The 17,188-nt window shown below is 41.1% G+C and overlaps 1 protein-coding gene across 3 annotated transcripts in view; it reads right to left on the minus strand.

The window, feature by feature from the left end:
• The window catches only part of LOC115173332 (protein PRRC2A), a 47,441-nt gene that overhangs the window by 27,095 nt on the left and 3,158 nt on the right, over nt 1-17,188 (minus strand). For all 3 annotated transcript variants that reach the window (XM_029731319.1, XM_029731322.1, XM_029731320.1), the window contains exons 2-7: nt 14,074-14,225; nt 3,165-3,342; nt 2,673-2,769; nt 2,487-2,580; nt 2,220-2,363; nt 1,536-1,789 (exon numbers count right to left, since the gene is read on the minus strand). In XM_029731319.1, coding sequence (XP_029587179.1) covers nt 1,536-1,789; nt 2,220-2,363; nt 2,487-2,580; nt 2,673-2,769; nt 3,165-3,342; nt 14,074-14,188 — 882 coding nt within the window. In that variant the 5' untranslated portion in view covers nt 14,189-14,225. The remainder of the gene's footprint in view (nt 1-1,535; nt 1,790-2,219; nt 2,364-2,486; nt 2,581-2,672; nt 2,770-3,164; nt 3,343-14,073; nt 14,226-17,188) is intronic.

The raw sequence follows: 17,188 nt of genomic DNA on the forward strand, positions 1-17,188 counted from the left end.
ATTTACATAAGTATTCCTACTCCGGAGTCATGAGACACCATTGGCAACGTTTACAGCTGTGAGTATTCTGGGTAAGTCTCTATGTGCTTGGCACACCTGGATTGTACAATATTTGCACATCATTCCTAAAAAGATTATTCATGCTCTGTCAACTTGGTTGTTCATCATTGCTAGGCAGCTATTTTCAAGTCTTGCCATATATTGCATGTTGATTTAAGTAAAAACTGTAACTAAGCCCTCAGGAACATTCACTGTCGTCTTGGTAAGAAACTGTGCATATTTGGCCTTGTGCTTTAGGTTATTGTCCAGATGAAAGGTGAATTTGTCTCCCAGTGTCTGTTGGAAAGCAGACAACCAGGTTTTCCTTTAGGATTGTGCCCTTGTTTAGCTCTATTCTGTTTCTTTTTATCCCCCCAAAAAATCCCTACTCCTTGCCGATGACAAGCATACCTATAACATGATGCAGCCACCGCCATGCTTGTAAATATGAAGTGGTATTTAGTGATGTTGTATTCAAGACATGAAGTTAATTTCTTTGCCACGTTTGGCAGTTTTACTTTAGTGCCTTTGCAAACAGGCTTCCATCTTGTCATTGTCATTTAGATTAGTATTGTGGATTAACTACAATGTTGATCCATCCTTAGTTCTCCTACCACAGCCATTAAAGTTTTTTTAATTTTTACTTTTTACCCCTTTTTCTTCCCAATTTCGTGGTATCCAATTGGTAGTTACAGTCTTGTCTCATCGCTGAAACTCACATATGGACTTGGGAGAGGCGAAGGTCAAGATCCATGCGTCCTCCAAAACACAACCCAGCCAAGCCGCACTGCTTCTTGACAATGCCCACTTAACCCAAAAGCCAGCTGACACCAATGTGTCATTAGACGGTTTTAAAGTCGCCATTGGCCTCATGGTGAAATCCCTGAGCTGTTTCCTTCCTCTCCGGCAACTGAGTTAGGCAGGACGCCTGTATTTTTGTAGTGACTGGGTGTATTGATACACCATCTAAAGTGTAATTAATAACTTCACCATGCTCAAAGGGATATTCAATGTCTTTCTTTTTTTTGCCCATCTACCAATAGGTGTCCTTCTTTGCGAGGCATTGGAAAACCTCCTGGTTTTTGGGGTTGAATCTGTGTTTAAATTCACTGCTCGACTGAGGGACCATACAGATAATTGTATGTGTGGGGTACAGAGATGAGGTAGTCATTACGAAATCATGTTAAACACTATTATTGCAAAGAGTGAGTCCCATGCGCTCTTATTATGTGACTTATTAAGCAACATTTTACTCCTGAACTTGGTTTTCCTTAAATGGGTTGAATACTTATTGACTCAAGACATTTCAGCTTTTCATTTTTTATTAATTTGTTAACATGAAATATATGACATTATTGGGTATTGTGTGTATGTAATCCATTTTAAATTCAAGCTGTAATAACAAAATGTGGAAAAAGTCAAGGGGTGTGAATACTTTCTGAAAGCTACATCTATTGTGAGCACACATGCAGAGATCACACCAGGAGTAGACTTACGAATGGAGGCATGATCCCTCTGTACTGTGGGAAGCCAGGGCCCACGGGGGGCTGGGGCAGCACGGGGCTGCTGGCAGGGGGGTTCCTAGGCGGCCCATGGGACTGTGGGTTCTGCTGCTGGTGGAGAGGTGGGCCTGACTGGCCACCAACAGCAGCCCCCTCCATGACCAGCGCCACGCCTGGGCCACCCTCTGCGACCCCCTCCTCGGTGGGCGCCAGGGCGCGGCCCCCACCGTCCCGCCAACTCGTCGTGTCTGGGGAGAGAGGGAAAAACAAGCAAAAGAGGTAAAAAAAACGGGAGGGAATAAATAGAAGCCACTTATACCAGCATTTGTATTCAGGAAAAAACACTGGATATGCAATGAAATCTTGCCATAACCGATGTCCTAGTTACAGAACTGTTCCCAAAATGTTGTCTTTCTTTCTTTCAGTTAGAGGAATCTTAGAATCAGGAGTGAATAAGCAGTGAGGTAATTCTCCAACTGGGGATTCTGGAAAATGTGGGAATTTTAGGGCAGTTACCGGAATTTTGCAACGTAGTTGTGACTAATAGTGATTTTAAAAAATATATACAAAGAAATTTAAAAAGATGCACTTGCTCTAACCACTGCTTCTTCTGTTCTGTTGGTAGCCCTCTTCACTGTGTGGTCTATAATAACCTATACAGAGATGAGCGTTACTCACTCGGAGGGCGGAGGCTTGGTCCGGGCCCATACCACTGATCTGCAGTGCCCTGTTCTCTGCCAGGTTTGTCCTGGTCGCCAGCCGCCTGCAGGGTGGGAAATTCCTCGCGAGAGAATGGCGACGGTTGGTTTGATCCCTTTCCACCTGTATGGTGCGAGAGAGGAGGGGTTACTCACAGTTAAATATCCAGACGTGAGTTAGTTAGGAAGCCATTGACGATGCAGTCAAGTCCGCTGAGACGTGACAGATGTAAAGTATGATACTCACCATCTCCTTGTGCTCCATGTGTAACACTGGCCTGAGCCCAGGACCTTGCCCCTGCGGCCTGGGCTGAAACCGGGGCGGGAACCGGAGGTGGAGCCTGAGAGACACACAACAGCACAACAATAAGGACCATGGCGGTATGGAACCCTTTTGTGTTTCAGTTCACATTGATATCGAGTTGGTGTGTACCTCTGGAGCTGGCGGGGTTCTCGGGCGGGTCGGTACAGGCATCTGTGAAACCACAGGCTGCGGCAACTCCAGCTGCGGTGCTGACAATACATCGGTACTGAGAGAAGGCGAGAGAGAGAAACGGCAGATGGGTAAGTGTCAGACACGCCAGTCAGGCAGACAAGACAATTGTGCCAATTACCGATGTTCCACGGCGGTATTGCTGGCATTTCTTGAGATAACACAGCATCTGTATATTCATATCACCATTAGAATATATTTATTCTGCAGCTGAAGATGGACACAATCCTGCTAATTCAGATAAATCATCAATATAGATGATAAATCGATTCAATTCAAGTTCTGGACAGATGTAGACTTTAAACAAGAGACAATAATACCCAACCACGTTAAATAGTAAAGCTCAGTGAATAGAGAGCTGACAGAAGAATTTCGTATAGTGAAATCTATAGAGCGCCTCATGGGGAGTGTGCCGGGGGGCCTCCTCCTCACCTCTTTGGGTCTGCTGGTTCCAGCTTGCTTGCCCATCCTGTGCCGTCTTTGGGAACTAGCGAGACGTTGGGGTCGTTGCCTTTGTTCTCCGCCTTCAGACTGGGCAGGCTGGCAGGGGGTGGCATGCGCCGCGCGGAGGCAACTTTACCAAGAGACTGCAGGCCATGGCGGGGGGGAACTAATGGGGGGAGGAAGAGAGAGAGGACACGAGGTCATTAGCAGAAAGACCACAGTAACTTGAGACCACTGATAACCAAATGGGAGGGGAGATGAGGTCATGAAAACAACTGTGGTTATTGCCGACAAGATGTAGGCGTTCGATAAAGACTCCGCAAGAACTGCAGAGAATTGAGTTACAACTAAGGCTGGGTGAGAAGGCCTAAAAAGCATAACTTAATTTTTTTAAAAGACAAAAAAAAATCTAAATAAGCTTTGTTGTAGAATGTAAAGGGTCAACTATTACTGCATTTCAAATAGTAGGCAAAAATCAAATGAATGCAGGGCTTGTGAAATTATACCCAGCTCAATATAAGCCTTTAACTTGCCTAGTTAGACAAAGGTTAAATAAAGATAAATAAGCCTTCCACAACTATGAGACCCACTAATAATTGAATTTGTCAAGAAGCCACTCCTACGTTGTCTTGGCTGTGTGCTTAGGGGCGTTGTACTGTTGGAAGGTGAACCTTTGACCCAGTCTGAGGTCATGAGCAGGTTTTCATCAAGGATCTCTCAGTACTTTGCTCCGTTGATCTTTCCCTCGATCAACATTATAACATCATTATACAGACACTGGCCTAGATACTAGCTAATATGGCTTGTCACCATGTATTGGAGTTCTCCCTTTCACTAACACAGTAAGACAGTAGTGTTCAAAATTGATCAAAGGGCCATTCTAAATTAATAAACGGTCCGGATCTGGCCCGCGGGGCACCAGTTGAATAGCCCTGGAGTAAGCCCAAGCAAAGCATATTTACTATAACAGAGTTTACGTGATCAATGGGGGGAAAAAATTACATAGGCATTTTATATGAAACAGAGCCAAATCCAAGTCAGGATTTACATGTGTAACTCCAGTTCTCATGAAGGATGTAAGCTACACACTCACTCCATCACCTGCTCACTCACACATAATATGCACCTACATTAATACTGACTCTACACACATACAAGCTGCTATTCATCTTTCTTATTTTCTGTTGCCTAGTCACCTTACCTCTGTACATATAGTGGAAAGTAGTATGAACCCTTTCGAATTACCTGGATTTATGCAAAAATCGGTCATAACACTTGATCTGACCTTCATCTAAGTCACAATAATAGACAGTCTGCTTAAAACTAATAACACACTCTAAATTATATGTTTCCATGTCTTTGTTGAACACACTGTGTAAACATTCACAGTGCAGTGTGGGAAAAGTATGTGAACCCTTGGCAGCAATAACCTCAACCAAACACTTTCTGTAGTTGCGGATCAGACCTGCACAACAGCCAGGAGGAATTTTGGACCAATCTTCTTTACAAAACTGTTTCAGTTCAGCAATATTCTTGGGATGTCTGGTGTGAACCACTCTTGAGGTCATGCCACAGCATCTCAATCGGGTTGAGTCAGGAATCTGACTGGGCCACTCCAGAAGGTGTATTTTCTTCTGTTGAAGCCATTCTGTTGTTGATTTACTTCTGCGTTTTGGGTCGTTGTCCTGTTGCATCACCCAACTTCTGTTGAGCTTCAATTGGCAGACAGATAGCCTAATATTCTCCTGCAAAATGTCTTGATAAACTTGGGAATTTATTTTTCCACCGATGACAGCAAGCTGTCCAGGCCCTGAGGCAGCCCCAAACCATGACACTCCCTTCAACTTACTTTATAGTTGGGATGAGGTTTTGATGTTGGCTGTTTTTCTCCACACATACTGTTGTGTGTTCCTTCCAAACAACTCAACTGTAGTTTCATCTGTCCACAGAATATTTTGCCAGTAGCACTGTGCAGTAGCACTGCAAACTTCAGACGTGCAGCAATGTTATTTTTGGACAGCAGTGGATTCTTCCGTGGTGTCCTCCCATGAACACAATTCTTGTTTAGTGTTTGACATATCATAGACTCGTCAACAGAGATGTTAGCATGTTCCAGAGATTTCTGTAAGTCTTTAGCTGACACTCTAGGATTCTTCTTAACCTCATTGAGCATTATGCGCTGTGCTCTTGCAGTCATCTTTGCAGGATGGCCACTCCTAGGGAGAGTAGCAACAGTGCTGAACTTTCTCCATTTATAGACAGTTTGTCTTACCGTGGACTGATGAACATCAAGGTCTTTAGAGATACTTTTGTAACCCTTTCCAGCTTTATGCAAGTCATCAATTCTTAATCTTAGGGTCTTCTGAGATCTCTTTTGTTCGAGGCATGGTTCACATCAGGCAATGCTTCTTGTGAATAGCAAACTCACATTTTGTGAGTGTTTTTTACAGGGCAGAGCAGCTCTAACCAACATCTCCAATCTTGTCTCATTGAGTGGACTCCACATTAGCTGACTCCTGACTCCAATTAGCTTTTGGAAAAGTCATTAGCCTAGGGGTTCTAGGGCTGGGTGATGTGGCCAAAATATCATATCATGAGGTATTTTTCAAATTTTTGACAGTATTTAATGTTTTTGATTAATAAAAGTTCTACATTTGCTTCATGAGTAGTGGGTGACTAGGGTGGCAACACATATATTCTAAATGATTTCAGTGGGTCTTTCTCCATTCTGATTGTTTTATATTGTTCAATTCAACCTAAAATAATTCCTGCATTTCCATAAATTCCTGCACTCATTTGATATCATTGTCACGATATGGGCAAAAATACTAGGCCTTATTTTTTACCAAATGTTGCCATGGCAATTTAGATCAAAACACTTGGGTGATCTTTTGGAATCATGGAAATAGAATGTTTATTGTAATTCCATAGTTAGAATATAAATAATAGTGGGCACTTTGAATACAGTGTCATTTGACATGACAACGAATGAAAATGCCATGGACAAATTATTGTGACAGGGTAAGAACCAAAGTGATGTTCAGTGTTTCCTAGGGGACCCTAGAATCTTTGGCTACATTAAATCTTTATTTATATAGCCAACATATTCATGCCTCGCCTATTCCTCTGATTTAGAAGATACTGTTGCACAAACAACATGCTGATTTAAGCCTCTATTAGCCAGCTAACTAGCGATTACCATTAGTGGCTAACACGATTTAGCTTAACTTGCTAAGAAAGTACAAACTAGCTGTTTGCAGATGTAAGAAACACAAACTAATATTGTAATTATTGAACGCTTATATTAAGATGAAAGTGAAAACAACATCGTTGTCATCAACATTGTTGCATGTGCTGCATTGACCATGCAGAATGAACAAAAGTGTTTCGTGGTCAAGCAACAACAAATGCGCTCCTTGAGTGACGGGGTGGGACTAAGTCTGTGTGGAAAGCAGCAAGAGAGAGAGAGAACGGAGAGGGATGCCTCAAAGTAGCGGAGTAAACTATACAAATGGACGTTACACATGGCGTATCACATTTAACAAACCAAACATTCAAATACCGTTATAAAAGGTAAAGCAAAAACCCAAACCAGTCCGTGCATCAATACCGGTATATAGTCAAATACGGTATATCGCCCACCCCTAAGGGGTTCACATACTTTTTCCAACCTACACTGTGAATGTTTAAATAATGTATTCAATATAGACAAGACAAATACAATAATGCGTGTTATTAGTTTATGCACACTGTGTGTGTGTGTGTATTGCTCTCAGAAGGCGCCAGAAAGTGGAATGACGTGTCTCCTGTCTCTGGGCGAAGAACAGCAGGAGATTTTGTGAGTGGTCAGGCTGGGAACAGTGACACTGGAGATGCGCGTTCATAAGAATTCTCAATTTTTTTCTTTCAGCCTTTGAATGAATACAACGTCGCCCGGTTGGAATATCATCGCTATTTGACGAGAAAAATTGCATAAAAATTGATTTTAAACAGCGTTTGACATGCTTCGAAGTACGGTAATGGAATATTTAGAATTTTTGTGTCACGAAATGCGCTCGCGTGTCACCCTTCGGATAGAGACCTGAACCCACGAACAAAATGGAGCTATTTGAATATAACTATGGATTATTTGGAACCAAAACAACATTTGTTGTTGAAGTACAAGTCCTGGGAGTGCATTCTGACAAAGAACAGCAAAGGTAATCCAATTTTTCTAACAGTAATTCTGAGTTTAGTGAGGGCCAAACTTGGTGGGTATCAAATTAGCTAGCTGTGATTTCCAGGCTATCTACTCAGAATATTGCAAAATGTGCTTTCGCCGAAAAGCTATTTTAAAATCTGACACCGCGATTGCATAAAGGAGTTCTGTATCTATAATTCTTAAAATAATTGTTATGTATTTTGTGAACGTTAATCGTGAGTAATTTAGTAAATTCACCGGAAGTTTGCGGTGGGAATGCTAGTTCTGAACATCACATGCTAATGTAAAAAGCTGGTTTTTGATATAAATATGAACTTGATTGAACAAAACATGCATGTATTGTATAACAATGTCCTAGGAGTGTCATCTGATGAAGATCATCAAAGGTTAGTGCTGCATTTAGCTGTGGTTTTGGTTTATGTGACATATATGCTTGCTTTGAAAATGGCTGTGTGATTATTTTTGGCAGGGTACTCTTCTGACATAATGTAATGTTTTGCTTTCGCTGTAAAGCCTTTTTGAAATCGGACAGTGTGGTTAGATTAACGAGAGTCTTGTCTTTAAAATGGTGTAAAATAGTCATATGTTTGAGAAATTGAAGTTATAGCATTTTTGAGGTATTTGTATTTCGCGCCATGCGATTCCACTGGCTGTTGACTAGGTAAGCGTCCCACCTAGCCCAGGGAAGTTAAGGTTTGTATCACAACTAAAGCGGACAAATAACTTCTTAAAATGAAGCGCATTAATCCGCTTTACAATGGGTGTAGAGCCTAACTGGCATACACAGCGCGTGAGTTTCAAGTTTATAATGGTCCCGTGTGGCTCAGTTGGTAGAGCATGGTGTTTGCAACGCCAGGGTTGTGGGTTCGATTCCCACGGGGGACCAGTACGGGGGAAAAAATGTATGAAATGTATGCATTCACTACTGTAAGTCGCTCTGAATAAGAGCGGCTGCTAAATGACTAAAATGTAAATAATAAAAGCATCACATGTGCAGTCACTTTTGAGAGTGGTGTTTCCTGCTAAAGGAACATTCGCGCCTACTGCCGTGTGCACATTGATGCGCTTATAATGTGAAGAAATAGCTTCATAGTTTATCTAATTTTTAAGCTAAACGTTCTGATCGGTTGTGTCATCCTCATTGCTTAAAAATTGGGGTTTTTTTTGGATGGTAGTGGTTGCATTAATTTGGGATATTTCGCATCCCACAACTGTCCCAGACTATGTTTGGGAATATTTATTTCAAGATAGAGTAGGTCAAGTTTTATACTATGGGGGATAGTAGATTGACATAGAATGCTTTTGCTGTTTTTTTGGTCTACTCATCTTGACAGAGAGCCATGTGAGTGAAAGGTGCTTCAGACCACGCAGTCAAGAGAATTTTTGTTTTATTTCACCAGGCAAGTCAGTTAAGAACAAATTCTTATTTACAATGACGGCCTACCCTGGCCAAACCCTAACCCCGTTGGGCAAATTGTGCTCCGCTCTATTGGACTACCAATCACGGCCGGTTGTGATACAGTCTGGAATCGAGCCAGGGCCTGTAGTGAGGCCTCTAGCACTGAGATGCAGTGCCTTAGGCCACGGGGGTATCATCGGATGGGGCCACAGTGTCTTCTGATCCCTCCTGTCTCAGCCTCCAGTATTTATGCTGCAGTAGTTTATGTGTCGGGGGGCTAGGGTCAGTCTGTTACATCTGGAGTATTCTCTTGTCTTATCCGGTGTCCTGTGTGAATGTAAATATGCTCTCTCTAATTCTCTCTTTCTTTCTTTCTTTCTTTCTTTCTTTCTTTCTTTCTTTCTTTCTCTCGGAGGACCTGAGCCCTAGGACTACCTGGCATGATGACTCCTTGCTGTCCCCAGTCCACCTGGCCATGCTGCTGCTCCAGTTTCAACTGTTCTGCCTGCGGCTACGGAACCCTGACCTGTTCACCGGACGTGCTTGTTGCACCCTCGACAATTACTATGATTATTATTATTTGACCATGCTGGTCATTTACGAACATTTTAACATCTTGACCATGTTCTGTTATAATATCCACCCGGCACAGCCAGAAGAGGACTGGCCACCCCTCATAGCCTGGTTCCTCTCTAGGTTTCTTCCTAGGTTTTTGGCCTTTCTCAGGAGTTTTTCCTAGGGAGTTTTTCCCAGCCACCGTGCTTCTTTCACATGCATTGCTTGCTGTTTGGGGTTTTAGGCTGGGTTTCTGTACAGCACTTTGAGATTTCAGCTGATGTACGAAGGGCTATATAAATAAATTTGATTTGATTTGATTTGATTTGCCACTCAGAAGCCCCAAGGGAATTATAATTAGAGGTCGACTGATAATGCCGATAACGATTATTGGAGGACCAAAAAAGCCTATACTGATTAAATCGGCCGATTTTATATATTCGTAATAATGACAACAATACTGAATGAACACAAATTTTAACTTAATATAATACATAAATAAAATCCATTTAGTCTCAAATAAATAAATGAAACATGCTCAATTTGGTTTAAATAATGCAAAAACGCACTGTTGGAGGAGTAAAAGTGCAATATGTGCCATGTAAAAAAGCTAACGTTTAAGTTCCTTGCTCAGAACATATGAAAGCTGGTGGTTCAATATTCCCAGTTAAGAAGTTTTAGGTTGTAGTTATTATAGGAATTATGACGTGTCGACTATTTCTCTCTATACTATTTGTATTTCATATACCTTTGACTATTGGATATTCTAATAGGCACTTTATTATTGCCAGCCTAATCTCAGGAGTTGATAGCCTTGAAGTCATAAACAGCGCTGTGAATCTACCATTGCTAAGAGATACTGGCAAACGCAGTAAAGTTTGAATGAATGCTTACAAGCCTGTTGCTGCCTACCACCGCTCAAACAAATATCAAATAATAGACTTAATTATAATAAACACAGAAATATGAGCCTTTGGTCATTAATATGGTCAAATCCGCAAACTATCATTTCGAAAACAAAAAGTTTATTCTTTCAGTGAAATACGGAACCGTTCCATATTTTATTGAACGAGTGGCAACCCTAAGTCTAAATATTGCTGTTACATTGCACAACCTTCAATGTTATGTCATAATTATGTAAAATGCTGGCAAATTAGTTCGCTACGAGCCATGCGGCCCAAACTGTAGCATATACCCTGACTCTGCATGCAATGAACGCAAGAGAAGTGACACAATTTCCCTAGTTAATATTGCCTGCTAACATGAATATCTTTTAACTAAATATGCAGGTTTAAAAAAATATACTTCTGTGTATTGATTTTAAGAAAGGCATTGTTGTTTATGGTTAGGTACATTCGTGCAACGATAGTGCTTTTTTCGCGAATGTGCTTTTGTTAAACATCACCCGTTTGGCGAAGTAGGCTGTGATTCGATGATAAATAAACATGCACCGCATTGATTATATGCCACGCAGGACAGGCTAGTTAACCTAGTAATATCAACCATGTGTAGTTAACTACTGATTATGTTAAGATTGATTGTTTTTTATAAAGATAAGTTTAATGCTAGCTAGCAAGTTACCGTGGCTCCTTGCTGCACTCGCATAACAGGTGGTCAGCCTGCCACACAGTTTCCTCGTGGAATGCAATGTAATCAGCCATAATCGGCATCCAAAATGCAGATTACCGATTGTTAAGAAAACTTCAAATCGGCGCTAATTAATCAGCCATGCCAATTAATCGGTCGACCTCTATTTATAATTATTATATTCAGCCCAAGGGCATAACAGCCACGGATTTATTTAGGGGTCATTACGGCCACACAAAGAGGATGCCGCCGGGCAATTCGATGCATTATCAAGTGCTTGTCAAATTGTGAATGAGAGACTGATGAAATGTGTACAGCCTGCACAAAAAACAAAGCAGCGCTCAAGCCTTTCATGCAACTTTTTTCAAATCATCTTCAGTCGCATCATGCAGCCTTAGAATGTATTAAAAATCAAAACATATAGCCCAATGTTCATATCACAACTAAAGTGAAATAACAAAATGAAGCATATAGGACCTGTTTCTTTGTTAACCGCTCAACACAGAATAGCCGTACGCGTGAACTACCTCAAATTGTTTGGAGCAAATTTCCTTTATTTTATTCAGCTATGTTCAATTGTACAGAGCTCTACAGTGACATTTTTTACAATGAGCATATCTGCTCCTAAACTGAAAAATCTAGGAGCACACATACATTTAGGACCAGAATGAAAAATCTGAGGTAGTAAAGGGGCAATCCGCTGTTAAACTGATAAAGCATCATCGCCGCCACAGTTTCAGTAAAAAGCTGAGGGATGGGGCTTGAGAAATGTAACAAAACTCAAATTCAGAGCTATGGACGCAGGGACTGACCATCATGATATGAAAATTATAGTTTTAACCATGTGAGGCTATACAGTATTTGTTTACATTTACTTTGTTTACAAACATCGGAAAAACAATCTTATATATTTGCTTCTGATGGGGTACTAAGTCCATGGGGCATTTAGAAGTAATACTCTTCAGGAATCAGTTTGTTTATATCATTAATTTCTAAGTAAAAAAATGTATGTAGTAATTGCAGATTGCCCCTTTAATAACAATAAAAAATAATAATAACTGCCACCAATTACAAAATACAGGGTTTAGGAGCAGCAGAAAAATAGATTTTTTAAAACTGGGTCTATATAAATCCTAGCTACTTTGGAGCTCATGTCCTGAAGAAGCTCTACTTTTTCCTTTCTTTGTTTGAAAACTACTGAGGCTGGGGGACAGCGAATAAATTACAATAATTATTACCTTGGTGATATTTTTTTAAAAACATTTTTAGAGGCACTTGTGCTCCCAAATTATAATTCCAGGTAGCACAGCAAAATATTTAAGAGCATATGCCCCCAAAATGATAGTACTGTAGAGCCCTGTTGTATTCCTCATACTATAAAATAATGGCACGGAATTCAAAGCAAATCTTGTCTGCAAAATGAACCAGTGTAGCCCACAGCCAAATCAGGGCCTAACATAACGACAATTCAGAGGACGCTATTCTGTTCTTCTGAAATAGACTATATACCATGTTTCTTTAGACCAGTCTAAAATAAATAATGGATTTATTATGATGACGTAGGCTATATTACTTTTTAAAATATAGTTGTTTCAAAGGTCTGCATCAGTGGCTTGTAGGCTATGCAGTCTCTCAATCCAAGATGGCAGCATGTCAAGTCGTTTGTCTGTGATTAGTAGTTTTTAACCTACTAATAACAATTAATTTATAGTGGAGCAAATCTATACTTTCCTTGTTGTGTAGTGCAAACTACTTAGTTTTGCTGGTGTAAAGCTGCTCCTCTTCGCTCTTCACCTGGCTGTCAACGGCAGCTCAACAATCCCCAAACCGTTCTCTCAATCAACCCCCAATCTACTCACACACAGACTCATACATACACACAGTCCCTCTCTCCCCTTACCTTTCCTTGGCCTCTATTTCTTAAATCTCTCAGAGAAAATGACAATTTCAGTGGTATTGCTTTGCGCACTGACTTTACTGAACTCTGGAGAAAATAAACATTGCCGCTGGGTGAGTATATCTGACAATGGGCGCCTTTTGTCTAAAATTGATGGGGTTAGGATTTTGGCTTAATCAACTGATGCAATTGTGTTTTCTGAAACCTGGCTCCGCAAGTCACTTCTTGATAAGGATATTTGTATAAAATGGTTACAGTGTGTATCGCACTGATTGATTTAAAAAAGGTGTGGCTGTGGCTATATATGTAAAGCCTACCTTCCTTGTAAGTGTGGCAAAGTCAAACTATTTGTAAACAGTTGGAATTTCTTGCTTTGAATCTCTGTCACTGGTATACTTTTAATTACAAAGCCACTGTGGGTTTACTACCATTTTTATTCTTCGGAAATGTGGTGGGTACTCTCTTCGTTCGCAGGATTTATTTTGCTAACTGTTCCAAATCTCCAATATGAATTTGGTAAAAGGGCTTTAATGTACTCTGCTCCATCGGATTGGAATGCCTTACAAATTACTTTTAAACTGGAAGAACTTGTCCCGATTGGTGTTTTTAAATCATTTATGAAGGATTTTAAGGCTGATTCCTTGACCTGTCAATGTTTTTAATTTGCTGTTTTATGATTTCGTTATTGATTTCTATGGTTTTTACTCGATGACTTGTCGTTTTTCATGTTGTCTGTCTGTAATTGTGTAATGACTTGGTGCTGCCTAGCTTGGCCAGGACGCTCTTGAAAAATACATGTAAAATCGCAATGAGCCCTTCCTGGTTATATAATGAGTTTTTTTTAAATGCAAGCAAGCCCGGGGATGCTAAATGTGTTTCTTAATTAAACGGTCATGTACCGTGAGACCGGCAGATAATTGCTTGACAATCACTGGCTGACGAAATTGACCGCCACAGCCATAGTTTTGAGTTTGCGAGAAATGCATTTCACTGCACTTGTGCATGTGACATTAAAATGGAAAACTAAACGCTAAAATGTTAAGTACTAAAATGTGGGTTGTGTATGCACTTCGTCAAGTTGGCCCATACATCTCATGTTGAAAAATGATTGCATAATATGACCCATTTATCATAATCGATATCAACAAATCCAATCAACTATGATGGATCAGAAAATGATCCGGACAACTCACGTCAACACCTGACATTGTTCCACACACTAACACACTACCTGGACAATGGAAACGAGAATACTCACCAACAGGCTTTTGTGCTTCAAGGCTCTTTCCTTTGTAGGTATCAAACAGGTTGAGAGATGCATACTTGGATTTGCCATCCTTCCCCTTTGCAGTTTGCCCAGAGCGCTCTGACATTGCGCTGTCCGCTCATTGAGTAAGGTGAGCCCTGAGACTGGAGGAGAGAAAGAGATGGAGACATTTGACACCATGTATGCGTCACTGAACGTGAAGGTAAACGTGGTGTTGAGTTGATGCAGGTTCTAAACAACAAAACGAGTCCCGATATCCAGTCTTTGCTTAGCAGTGTATGCATTACAAAGTTTGTAGTGTGGACAGACAGAGGGGGAGGATAGCGCTCAGAACAGGTCAATAACAGAGACCAATGTGTGAGCAGAGCTAGCACGTGAACAGTACATTGCCATTAACAAGTCAACACAGGAAATACTGTACCGAGAGAATAATGCGATCCATGGCATAGTTGCCATGGTGATGCATTATAAATTATGTTCACTTTTTCTAGGTCTGCCTTGAGAGGGGTTACCTCCATGGCAACAACACCAGGGTTCAGCCCATTTTACAGCTCACCAATAAAATCCACTGGGCTGACATCGGTCCAATTCATAAAGATTTGGCTACAGCTAGAGAGTTGTTCTATGTCTGCAAACGGATCAAATATTACAAAAACAATATCCGTCTTTGTAGGCGGCGCAATCTTGTTTGAGGAAAATGTTGCCCCCTTGTCATTTTACAAAGATGGAGGTAAATTACAAACTGCACAATGAGTTGATGATTATCAAATGAATTAACGCGCAACTGGGGCCCTCTGTAGCTCAGTTGGTAGAGCATGGAGCTTGCAACGCCAGGATGGTTTGTTCGATTCCCGGGACCACCCATACGTAAAAAATGCAGGGGGTCCGCGGTCAAATCTCAAAATATATACAGTACCAGGAAAAGTTTGGTCACCAAGGTTTTTTTTCCTAGAATGACCCAGAAAAGACATACCAACCTACCTACTGTCTCTGTGTGCGTCACCCAAAACAACAGTCTTGTTTGTGCTGGTACTGCATGGTGAGAATGTCAGCTCTGTCACATGTTGCTGGGCTAGTATCACTACAACAGGACACATCTCTCTCCACAACTGCACTGACTTGACTGGTGACCCTCCACACATTATAGTAGAAATATTTATGTCAAATATAGCGACAGAAAATCTGCTTCTATTTGGGAGAAGTTTTTTGTTTGTGATGTAGTAGGGGTTTCATCACCCTACTGCACATATACGTTTGAGTCCTTGTGGCAAAAAGTAGAATGCTTGATATATGTTTTGATTTCAGAACATTAAGGATGGATTTGTCAAGATTAGAATGAATGTACAGTACCAGTCAAAAGTTTGGACACACCTACTCATTTAAGGGTTTTTCTTTGTTTTTACTATTTTCTACATTGTAGAACAATAGTGAAGACATCAAAACTATTAAACATTTGGAAAAATGTAGCAACCAAAAAAAAGTGTTAAACAAATGAAAACATTTTTGATTCTTCTAAGTAGCCACCATTTGCCTTAATGACAGCTTTGCACCCTATTGGCATTCTCTCAACCAGCTTCACCTGGAATGCTTTTCCAACAGTCTTGAAGGAGTTCCAACACAGGTGGAGCACTTGTTGGCTGCTTTTCCTTCACTCCGTGGTCCAACTCATCCCAAACCATCTCAATTGGGTTGAGGTTGGGTGATTGTGGAGGCCAGGCCATCTGATGCAGCACTCCATCACTCACCGTCTTGGTCAAATAGCCCTTACACAGCCTGGAGGTGTGTTGGGTCAATGTCATGTTGAAAAACAAATGATAATCCCACTAAGCGCAAAACCAGATGGGATGGCATATCACTACAGAATGCTGTGGTACCCATGCTGGTTAAGTGTGCCTTGAATTCTAAGTGAATCAGACAGTGTCACCAGCAAAGCATCCCCCACACCATCACACCTCCTCCTCCATGCTTCACGGTGGGAACCACACATGCAGAGATCATCCGGTCACCTACTCTGCGTCTCACAAAGACACAGCGGTTGGAACAAAACATCTCCAATTTGGACTCTAGACCAAAAGGAGAGATTTCCACCGGTCTAGTGTCCATTGCTCGTGTTTCTTGTCCCAATCAAGTTTCTTCCTCTTATTGGTGTCCTTTAGTAGTGGTGTCTTTGCAGTAATTTGACGTGAAGGCCTGATTCACGCAGTCTCCTCTGAACAGTTGATGTTGAGATGTGTCTGTTACTTGAACTCTGTGAAACATTTATTTGGGCTGCAATTTCTGAGGCTGGTAACTCTAATGAACTTATCCTCTGCAGCAGAGGTAACTCTGGGTCTTCCTTTCCTGTGGCGGTCCTCATGAGAGCTGGTCTCATCATAGCGCTTGATGGTTTTTGCGACTGCACTTGAAGATACTTTCAAAGTTCTTGAAATTTTCCAGATTGACTGACCTTCATGTCTTAAAGTAATGATGGCGTATCGTTTCTTTTTGCTTATTTGAGCTGTTCTTGCCATAATATGGACTTGGTATTTTACCAAATAGGGCTATCTTCTGTATACCACCCCTACCTTATCACAACTGATTGGCTAAAACTCATTACGGAAAGTATTTTCACAAATTAACAAGGTACACCTGTTAATTGAAATGTATTCCAGGTGACTACCGCATGAAGCTGGTTGTGAGAATGCCAAGAGTGTGCAAAGCTGTCATCAATGGAAAGGGTGGCTACTTTGAAGAAACTCAAATAAAATATATTTTGATTTGTTTAACACTTAGGTTACTAAATGATTCCATGTGTTATTTCATAGTTTTAATGTCTTCACTATTATTCAACAATGTAGAAAATAGTAAAAATAAAGAACAACCCTGGAAAGAGTAGGTGTCCAGACTTATGACTGGTCCAGCCACCCTAGTCATAAACAGTTCTCTCTGCTACCGCACGGCAAGCGGTACCGGAGTGCCAAGTCTAGGTCTAAGAGGCTTCTACTCCCAAGCCATGAGACTCCTGAACAGCTAATCAAATGGCTACCCAGACTATTTGCCCCCCCACTACAACTCTCTGTTATAATCTATGCATTGCCACTTTAACAACCCTACCTGCATGTACACA

This window comes from Salmo trutta, chromosome 34, assembly GCF_901001165.1.
Source record: "Salmo trutta chromosome 34, fSalTru1.1, whole genome shotgun sequence".
Classification (NCBI taxonomy): domain Eukaryota; kingdom Metazoa; phylum Chordata; class Actinopteri; order Salmoniformes; family Salmonidae; genus Salmo; species Salmo trutta.